This window comes from Solanum pennellii, chromosome 6 (assembly GCF_001406875.1).
Source record: "Solanum pennellii chromosome 6, SPENNV200".
Taxonomy (NCBI): domain Eukaryota; kingdom Viridiplantae; phylum Streptophyta; class Magnoliopsida; order Solanales; family Solanaceae; genus Solanum; species Solanum pennellii.
This window is the reverse complement of record NC_028642.1, coordinates 53,247,849-53,258,814: the sequence shown is the minus strand read 5'-3', so window position 1 is coordinate 53,258,814 and position 10,966 is coordinate 53,247,849. Positions and strand designations below refer to the sequence as shown.

The 10,966-nt window shown below is 30.1% G+C and overlaps 1 protein-coding gene across 1 annotated transcript; it reads left to right on the top strand.

The window, feature by feature from the left end:
• The first annotated feature begins 2,879 nt into the window (after positions 1-2,879).
• Positions 2,880-6,167, top strand: LOC107023903 (serine carboxypeptidase-like 45). The gene is made up of 10 exons (XM_015224742.2): positions 2,880-3,234; positions 3,343-3,444; positions 3,536-3,631; positions 4,155-4,247; positions 4,330-4,409; positions 4,555-4,836; positions 4,929-5,053; positions 5,249-5,341; positions 5,442-5,559; positions 5,649-6,167. Exons 1-10 carry the CDS (start codon positions 3,003-3,005, stop codon positions 5,796-5,798), a joined length of 1,371 nt encoding a protein of 456 aa, XP_015080228.1. The 5' UTR covers positions 2,880-3,002; the 3' UTR covers positions 5,799-6,167.
• Positions 6,168-10,966: the final 4,799 nt, after the last annotated feature.

The window sequence follows — 10,966 nt, the reverse complement described above, 5'->3', positions numbered from 1 at the left end:
GTCCCCCCCCCCTCCCCTTTACATGTGCAATAAGTATCAATCAACCATAAATGTCCGGTAAACCTGTCCGAACCAAGAAATTTATGGCTCATTTGATGTGAGAGATTAAAACTAATAGTGATGAAATAAAAAAAATTATCTTGTTTGATTGTCATGTTTGGGATAAATTATTTCACCATTTATACCATAGTAAGTTATTTCATATACATGTGAGATAAGTTATTTATCATGAAATAACTTGTTTCCAACCAAACTACCTTTTACGTCATTTTAACAAATAATTATTCAGTGGAACGCTGAATTAGTGGGGTGGGAAAAAGCATCAATTTTTATTAAGTGCGTAAACCAATTATATAGCACCATTAATAAAATAGTATTAGAGTCTTATCAAATAGATCCGATCGAAGGAGTATTGTGTTTAGCGTGCAAACAAAGTTGTATGAGTAGCAGATATGTCGACGGCGTGAGCGGCGTGGTTACAGGCGCTAATTCACTAAAGACAACATTTAATAACTGCTTCTTCTTGTTTAGACTTCTAATTTGTCACAATATTAGGTGACTTATTGTCAAGGTTAGTTACGTAGGGAAGCTTTAATAAAACCTAGCAAAATTAAATAGAAAAAAAAGCTCTTTTGACTTTGTGTCAACAGCTAGTTATTCAATGTGTTTCCAACTTATAAAGTTGTAAAGTTTGTCTAAATACAATTATGTTCCATGTTCTTTTCCAAAAATATTATTGCGTTTGTGATTAAGAAAATAATTATATATCACCAACGGTTATGGTATAGTGATAAATACGCTTTTATTATTAACCAAGAGGTTTCAGGTTCAAGTTTTCTTGAGTACAAGAATCACCTTTGTTAGGAGTCAGAAATAAATAAAAAAAACGTAAATAATTATACGACGTCTGATTTATATGGTCTTAGGGACTATCACAATAATTTGTTTTTATGAACAATCAATTTTTTCCCTTGTTCAGATCAATTTTGAGTTAGATGTTTAACGTCCCAAAAAGCTAAGAACCTTCTATCTTGCATTAATTAAAATAGATTTTCCTCATAACTTATACATGTATGAGTTGTGTAGGTTTCTCAATTGCAAATCAAATACCATATTTATCTTATACATGAATAATTTGTCTCCTAACTAATTAACTAACTTTAATATCTGTATAACTCACCTTCAAACCAGCTATCGAATGACCATGTGGTAATATCATATGAATGTAACGGTTCACAAATCGTTATACTATACTTGAATCTCAACCAAAAGGTCTACAAAGACTCTCATTGTTATATTACAAGTCTAATGGGGAAAAGGTCCAAGTTCTCAAAGTCTATATACAACTTTTGGCACTTGTGCTTAGCTTGTGCAAATGGGGTAAAAAAAAAAAGAAGAAAAATGCATAACTTTTGTAAAGGGTCTTTCTGTTATCTCAGAAGGTGGGTGGGTGGGGGACCTTATAGTTACAAGTTATAATGGTTTTTTTTGTGAGTGTGTGAAAAAAGCATAGTGACAAATCATCATGATGGTTTAGATACCTCATTATTATAAAGACACCCTTTTCAAGTAAAGTTTCAAAGACAATATAATTATAATTCCTTCAATCAAATAAGTACATAAAGATAATGTTTTTAGTCTTTGCTGTATTTGATTTGGTAGTATATGCCATGATTCACCTTTTGATTAATTTAATTCCATCACTTCTCAATTTCCAATGTTCCAACTAATGTCCCTTATTTATCCAAACATTATTATCACTATTATTAAACAATTATAATATTAATGATAATATATGTTATAATTGATATAAAGATTCATTCAAATTGTTGAAGTAAATAAAATTTACACCAAAAACAGAACTTCCTAGCACATATAGAGGTGGATTATGTATTATGATTATAATTTTCATAATACATATATCATACTCGATATTGTTCTTATACGTAGAAAATCATGATATTAGCAATACGAGAAATTGAGAGTTGACACATATTCTGGTCAGTTTTCTGAGGCATGAGAAAGTTACTCTGGATAAAGAAACATGCCTTTACCAAATTGTGTGACAGAGCATATACTGATTATTTTTTTTTCAATTTGTAGTATTTTTTCATTTTATAGTAAAACTTAATGAGAAAACCAAATGTGTATAAAAATTTTTATGAGAAATTCAAGAATTGAAAAGGCAAACACCTGTGGACTCCACTGTCCCTACTCTCTTCTTTCATATTCAAGAAAACAACCCCTCTTTGCTGAGTGCTGAATCTGTTGACAGAGCCCATCTACACTATATGGGGGACCAGCTAAGAATTTCTTTCATTTTATCTCTGGTCATTTTGTTCTCTTGTTCATGTCCCTCTCTGCTTAACATTTACTTGCCAAACACCCATTAACATTGCTCGTGTGATCGAGTGTTAAGTACTATTTTATCCTAAAGTAAAACTGTCGAGTTTGAATCTTTCCCACATATTGAACCAAAACTAGAACCCTCTCATATATGGTATCAAAGTCAGACTCACTTAACTCGACGTGGGCTTCCGGTTGTATGGGATTATGAATATACTCTCGATCTTTGTATATCATGTTTTCGTACCAGAGAATACTACTCTGGATCAATAATGTGCAATCTTTCTCTTTTTGAGTTAGTTTCTGAAATATGAATTACGCTCAAGATCTAATTAGACACATTTTACTTAGATATGAGAGTTATCAATCCAAATTCAAATTTAATCGGACTACAATTCAAAATATGATTACCAGGATAGGAAAACAAAAAAAAATTACACGCCTAGAGACAAGACAAGAAAATATGACAGTTTGAATATAGTATTATTAATACTGTAGTGAATTGGACTAGGCATGCTATTTATTTAATGCCACCCACTCATAAGTTCCATGACTTTCTGTTTGTGCCTACCAGTATATTAGCTTCAGCTCTCTCAAGTATTGTCACTCAAAATCAGAAACTCCTTTTCTTCTTCAACAAGAACTTGAAAAAAGCAATGGCTCTGTCTCTCTTTTTCTTTCTTCTTTGTGCTTCTGTAAGGATTGGGTATGCATTTCCTCCTCATCCAGACAAAATCATTCTATTACCTGGACAACCCCAAGTGGGATTTCAACAGTTTTCAGGCTATGTCACTGTTGATGACAAGAAACAAAGAGCTCTCTTTTACTATTTTGTGGAAGCAGAAACAGATCCAGCTTCTAAGCCTCTTGTTTTATGGCTAAATGGAGGTACAGTAAAGTTACTTTTTTTCTTGAAATTAAGGGTTATTTATACAGATTTTGTCATTTGGTTTGTTGGTTTATTGAAAAAGTTTGAAATTTTGATGCTTTCTGTAGGACCTGGTTGTTCTTCTGTGGGAGTTGGTGCATTTTCTGAGAATGGTCCATTCAGACCTAGAGGACAAGTTCTTGTTAAGAATGAACACAGTTGGAATAAAGGTGGAATTTTGTCACTTTTTTTTTGTTGCTCATTTGGGTATCTTTAGTTAGCAACAAATGTTAAAAATTGATTCTTTTCTTGATTATGCAGAGGCAAATATGTTGTACTTAGAGTCTCCAGTTGGGGTTGGCTTCTCTTATTCAACTAATACATCTTCCTATGAGACAGTTAATGATGAGATAACAGGTATACTCTCCATTTCAATTTGTTTGGCAAATTACTATAAGTCACAATAGTTAACAATTCAAAATGTGGTTTAAAAAAAAACATTTGACTGTCCAAATAGTAACTAAGATATATGAATTTCTGTAATTGAAGCTCTTATCTCTCTTGCTCTTGAAACGTAGTGACTAAGTTTTAGCTACTGTTAAACCATAGTTTCATATGATTACTTGCATAAAACATGGATTTCACGTTTAAGTTTTCTTATTCAGACATAAAGTTCAGCTCCAAAAGTTTGATCTTTTCTTATTCTGTTATAATATTCTTTTCTATAAAATAACCATGTGATGCCCATCACCATTTAAATACTGATTTGAGTAGTAAACAAGCAATTCTTTTATAGTGTAAAGGAAAAGTAACATGTTTGATGAGATTCTGGAATCCTACTATTTTGTCTTTGTGAAGTGTAACTGTTAATTGCTTTATATTTTTATATATGTACGTCCTAAAGCCATTACACTTTTGTGTTTTTCTTTATGTTCTTTAGCCAGGGACAATGTTGTTTTCTTGCAACGCTGGTTTAACAAATTCCCACAGTATAGAGAAAACAATTTATTTTTAACTGGAGAGAGTTATGCAGGTAGCTTTTTCTTAAGCACATTGATTAACATGTTTACATCTTTTTCTTGGTTAGTATTCATATTTTGGTATGTTGATTACAGGCCATTATGTACCTCAACTTGCCAAGCTCATGATTGAGCTTAACAACAAGAAGAAATTGTTCAATTTGAAAGGAGTTGCAGTAAGTATGACCTAATGAAATGAATATTTAGTTCACATCTGCAAACAAGGTGTTGCATTTGATAAAATCCGTTGCGTTTGTAGTGCATGAGATCGAAAAGTTAGTCCTTGTTTAATCCTTTTCTTTTTCTTTCTTGTCATGTCAGTTGGGTAATCCTGTTTTGGAATTTGCTACTGACTTCAATTCGAGGGCTGAGTACTTCTGGTCTCATGGTCTAATATCAGACTCCACCTACAGAATGTTCACTTCTGTTTGCAATTATTCTCGCTACGTGAGCGAGTACTACAGGGACGGTGTATCACCAATGTGTTCAAGAGTCATGAGCCTTGTAAGTAGAGAAACCAGTAAATTTGTGGACAAATATGATGTTACCCTGGATGTCTGTATGTCATCAGTGCTCTCTCAGTCCAAAATTATAAGTCCACAAGTAAGTCGTTGCTTAAACTGTGTTGATGTCTCAATACTGTCTCCCTTGTCTTATCGAACTACACTGACTGTTTTACTGATACTAATTGCTAGGAAAATGGTGAGAAGATAGATGTCTGCATAGACGATGAAACTGTCAATTACTTAAACCGACAAGATGTGAGAACGGCTCTTCATGCCAGACTTGTTGGCGTTCGCAGCTGGGATGTTTGCAGCACGTAAGTCAATTCACAAGCTTATCTTAATTAAGAAAATCAACTTTAATATAAATGAAGTTGTTTCTTCACATCACTTGCTACAATTCATTTCAATGCTGAGTTACTTATACCACAGTTACAAGCTGTTTTTGTAGCTTTAAAGGTCCACCTATTTTGTGAGGATTTGCTAATTATTTTTTCCTTCTACTGCCACAGCATTCTGGATTATCAATTGCTTGATATAGAGATACCAACCATATCCATAGTAGGATTGCTTGTCAAGGAGAGAATTCCAGTCTTAATTTACAGGTACGTATGAAGTATAACCCTACATTACAATCTTTCATCGAACGCCAATGCTAGTAAATGATTCAAGATAGTAGTATAACGTGTGATATCTTGACTACAGTGGGGATCAAGATTCTGTTGTTCCATTGACTGGAAGTCGCTCTGTTGTACATCAACTAGCAAACCAGATGGGACTGAACACAACTGTACCCTATAGAGTTTGGTTTTCAGGACAACAGGTAAACAAATTGCATTTGGTCCAGTTAATTTAATACTAATTTCATGTAGAAACTCATTTTCTCTTCTTTCTTTGTTTTCATCATTTTAGGTTGGTGGATGGACTCAAGTGTATGATAATATCCTTTCATTTGCAACCATTAGAGGTGCTGCTCATGAAGCTCCTTTCTCTCAGCCAGAGAGATCACTTGTTCTTTTCAGGTCATTTCTTCAAGGCAAGGCACTTCCTGAAGTATTCTGAGATCCCAAATTGGTGATTGGACAGCCAGAGTAAATAGGTCTTTATTGTGCATACACTTCACAGTTAAATGTAAAAGGGTCTTTTTCTTCTTGTTTTTTCGCTTTTGCTTGGAAAGATTAGAAGTTGTGGAGGTGAGTGTAAGCTTGTCAGGACACCACGATTATTTGAAAAGAAATGATTAGAAGAAGACTAGAAGAGTCCAAAAAAAAGTGTGAAATTAGTTTTAGTTTTCATTATTTCTTTAAATTTTGGCTGGCATGCAAATGAATGCAGGAAGAGCATATGTAAGCTTTGTTGAAAGCAAAAGGGTCCACCATGACCAAATATTTGATCTTTCATAATTCATACTTCATGTGTTGAGTTAGTATATATCATGTTTGTTCAGTAAGTAAATTTGACTTCTTAATATGTGAAATTTATTGAATTTAGGAGTAATTGAAAAAACAGCACCAAATTAAACAAAAACCTCAAACTTGATGAAATTTCAACTAATAGGCTTTACAAACTAACCGGATGAAGTACACTAATTAGGGGTGAACTATTCAATCATCTAGTTTATAAAAGGGATACGTAATCTAGTTTAGTTGGATTCGACCATGCGTAGTTGTTGACTCATGTATATACACAACATATACACTGATATATCAAGATTTATACAATATATCAGTGTATATAGTATGTATATTCATGAGTCAATAACTATGCCTGGTCGAATTCAATTAAAGGTCAAAAATGATGAACAGTGTCCAGGCCCCTTACTTTATGATGACATGCAAGCCCAAAATTTGAAGGGTCCAAATGGATGGGGTGAGATTGGGTTGAGGGGGTTCCTAGATTCGATATTATATTTCTCGATCGAGTTCATCGTATGAGGGTAAGTGTTTTGGGCTATTACACCGAAGCAGGGTTATACAAAGTGTAATTCAAAAAATAACAACGGTGAATTCCCTTTTTATCCAAAAAAAAAATCAAAATATAAGAACGGTGAATATCCTTATCATCCAAAAAAAAGAAAAAGAACGGGAAATTCATTAGTATACGAATTCAAAAAATATCAAACATATTTTGCGGTTTATTAGTTTGTTGTATTTAAATATCAAATGCGTATAATTTTTTTATTCGGTTCATTTAAATGGTCTTCCTTAAATTTAATGTTTGTTTTGGAAATTGGGTAATTTTGAAGAGAAAGACCAACAATGTCGCAATTCACGAGCAAAGGGAGGAAATTGTGAAGGCTGCTTCTCTATAATTAATGGTCCTTCTACGTCATTGTCCTACCTCCTCAGTTTCGAATTATTTATTGTAATTTTTTTATAAAATATCTCAAATTTTCAATTATTTTTAAAAATTCAACATAATATTAATTATTTTCTCATTTTATCCTTAATATTAAGACCCACAAAAATATATATTTGATGAAAAGAGATTATACTTTTTTTCATTAAAATAGTCAGAATTCCATCCTAATTTTACTTTCTTAAAAGAAAGTATAAAGAAAAAATACGATACATAATTTGACACGAAGGGAGTAATCACTCAATTCTGAAATGCAAATATTTTCTCTGTCACTTTTTACTTGTTTACTTTTGAATTGGCACACCTATTAAGAAAATAATTAATGACGTAGTGAGTTTATCATTTTACCCCTATTAATTATAAAGTGGATTAAAAGTTCTACATTTTCGAAGTAATTAGTCATTTAATTGTGGATATAATAGGTAAAAGAAAATTGTTCTTTCTTGATTTATCGAAATGGACAAGTAATAAGAGACAACTATAAAAGAAAAAATGGACAAGTAATTAGGGACGGAGGTAGTATTAATTATATACCCCACCCTACTCTTTATAGTTGTTTGAAAAGTTCATAAGCTTTGGCCATAAATCAATTCCCTCTACGACAGGATGTAATCTATTTTAATAGCATTTTTGATCCTTTAGTTATTACTAGGAAACATCAATTTTAGTCTTTATGATATTAAATTAAACTATATTTACTCTTTAATTATTGAAATATTTTTAAATTTTGTAAATATTTACAATAGAAAAAAGGTGGGGAAGTAAAGCAACAATATCCAAAGAATATATTTTTAAAAAAATATATTATTTTTTACAAAATCCAGAGAATTAAAGGGTTTTTGATAATATGAAAAAATGATATGGATGGGGGCACCAGAATTTAAGTCTATAATTGAGAAATTGGGTGCGGTAAAATTGAAAGGTCTCACGAGATTCTTGGCTCTTTATAAAGAAAAATTTCCTCCTTTGTTTTTAGTAAATAAATTAATTTCGTGGCATAGGACTGAGACAGAATTTGAAATGTATAAATTTTAAATTTTTATTTTTTTAAAATTATGACGTATATTCTTTTTTTTTTTGAATAAATCATAAATTTAATTTAAATCTATTAAGTTTGACCGATTCTATTGTAATCTAAATAAATACTCACAGTTCATTTGAGTTGTCAAAATTAACTCGAAAAGTAGCCATCTTTTTTTTACTTTGGAATATACGTAAAGGAAACAAAACTTCTGTATCCTCTCGTATTGTGAAATAATCAATTATCCTAGTTAACAACTTGTTTGGATTTGAAAGGGTCTCGATAGATTTACGTGAACTTAATAATTTTTATTTAAAATTTTATAAATATGCTTATAAATGTTTAATTGTTAACCTAATGACTAGTATATTATATTATTAACTAGAAAATATTGCAAAAATTAAAATAAATAAATTATTCATTATGTTTTCATACTTCCAAAAGAACTAGTCAACAGGGGTGACTCGAACGTGTTAAAAAAAAGACACGTGCTTTGGCTCTCAAATTTAAGACGCCTCATTTTATTTTTTTAAAATAATAATAAGTTATAAGTTATTATTTTTTTAACAAATATTGAATACTATTTGTAGAAAAAGTAAACATTTCATGAAAAATGAAGGGGATTATTAGAAGAAACTTGAGATGTTTGGAGTACTATATCTAATGAAAAATAATTTAAAATAAGAATAGTTATATTATAAAATGGAAACTAGAAAAAATAAATTATATAAAAGATATTAACAATTAAATTTAAGGCCCTGTTTAATTTTTTTTTCAAGCCACTAATACGTTTGTTTCGCTCCTACTAATGAAGGATGACTAAGTTCATTGAGCAGAAAATCTCTCAAATAGATCTCATCATATGAAATCGCCTGGTTTTTCTCTTCTATAGAATCTGTAGACTATCAATATTGAAATGAAATTTATATCTACCAGTTATTACATTAGAGCGAGGTTTATTCGATTATCGTACATGAGCTATATAGATTACGATTTGGCTTGTGGCAAAGACCTTTTATTCTTATTGAGACCAAACATTTGAGATTGGATCGTTCTTTTTGGTAAGACAAGACAATCACATGCACTGGCTGCTACCTAAAGAGTCCATTCTCTATTTTCCTTTGTTCCATCATTTCACATGTTGATTGCTACTTATTCCTATAAAAAAAATTAAAATTAAAATATTGTTTACATGACATGACCTATTAAATTATAGCTCACAAAAGAAATGTTGAATTCAAAGTTAGAGCGGTAAAAATAATTTCTATCCATGAAATAGCGTTAACAGTTAATTATATTATATATATATATATTCTTTCTTAAGTTATAAAAATTTCTAAAAATTATAGAATCCCAGATACATAAGAAAAGTTATGGATACATACCTCACACATTGTGAATAGGATGAAAATGTATAAGAGAGGGAAATTTTGTGTAAGTTTTTTGTTTAAAAAAAAATGATAGCAAATTTTAGAGATTATAATTAAATAAAATATGAATTTATGAATTTTTTTCCTAAAATATAATCTATATATAGCGGTGAATTTAAAATCCAACGTTTTTAGTTTCTATTTCAATGTCAAGTAATTATAATATAGCATGTGAGTTTATTATTAGATATTTATAAACATTTAGATTGTATTTATAACAGATAACTATAGTTTCAAAAAAAATTACACAAACATAGTTGTTACATTATGGATTGCATAGCAAAATGTACACAATACACATGAATAATAATACTATTTTATTTTATTTTTCATATTTTCAGCTTGATATAATATGTACTTACACGATTAATATTATACAACTTTAGTAGTTACATTTCATAAATACACGAATTAAACTATATTTCATAACTCTACTCTAAACTATAGTTTTTTACGAAATTTTCTATAGTATTATAAAATTTCATATCTAATAATAAAAATAGAGGTATTTGAATTCAAAGTTAGCCGTTTTGGTCTTCATGAAAATCAAAAAGGACATGGTGGGGTAATCTGTTTTGAAGAGATTTGGCAGTTTGCTAATCATTACTTTACTAATTATTATTACTGATTACAAGAAAATTAAACAGAAATAACAGAGATTATGCAAACTTTATTCACCTGAAACATCCCAACATTAACACATAACCACAACTTTAATAATTACCATCTTCATATATAATGCATGATATTAGCCAGTGCTGTTATAAACTTAAACGTTAAATATTTGTGTGATTATATATTATCTCATTTAATGAGAATTTTAAAATTAAATTATGATTAAATATATAAAGGAAAAAAGAATAAATATATTCCGAACTATTGTAAATGGTATGCAAATATCTTCATCATATTTTCGGGACACTGATGTTCCTGCCGTCATACTTTTGGGATATTGGTGCCTCTGTCCCTTTGTTAGAGTGAAGGGATGTATGCTCTAATTTATGGACGACAGGGACACTAATGTCCCAAAAAAATAACGAAATATATCTGCATACCATTTACGATAGTTTGGGGTATATTTGTTTTTTTCCCCATATATAAATGTGTTATTTCTTTCGAACTATAGATAAAAGTGTATCATAAAAATAGAACAAAATAAGTGTTATATATATTAAAAATAGGAGTCAATATAATAAACTAATACTTTCATTTTAATTTATGTAATATTGTTTGACTTGATATGAAATTCTAAATTTTTTTAAAAATATTTATGATCGAAAAAAGTTCTATATATTTGTATTACTATTAACTATTTTATTAAGAAAAATATAAATTTAAAAATTAAATTATTACTCTACCAAATATAAAAATGTACTTCCTATTTCATTTAATGTGGTATACATTCCTTTTTAGTCCATTTT

Excerpts from the sequence above, each read along its gene's own strand:
- LOC107023903 (XM_015224742.2), top strand. The coding sequence starts at position 3,003 with ATGGCTCTGTCTCTCTTTTTCTTTCTTCTTTGTGCTTCTGTAAGGATT. Across the intron at positions 4,410-4,554 it reads TCAATTTGAAAGGAGTTGCA|TTGGGTAATCCTGTTTTGGA; the intron begins GTAAGTATGACC and ends TTGTCATGTCAG. Across the intron at positions 5,560-5,648 it reads TTTGGTTTTCAGGACAACAG|GTTGGTGGATGGACTCAAGT; the intron begins GTAAACAAATTG and ends TCATCATTTTAG.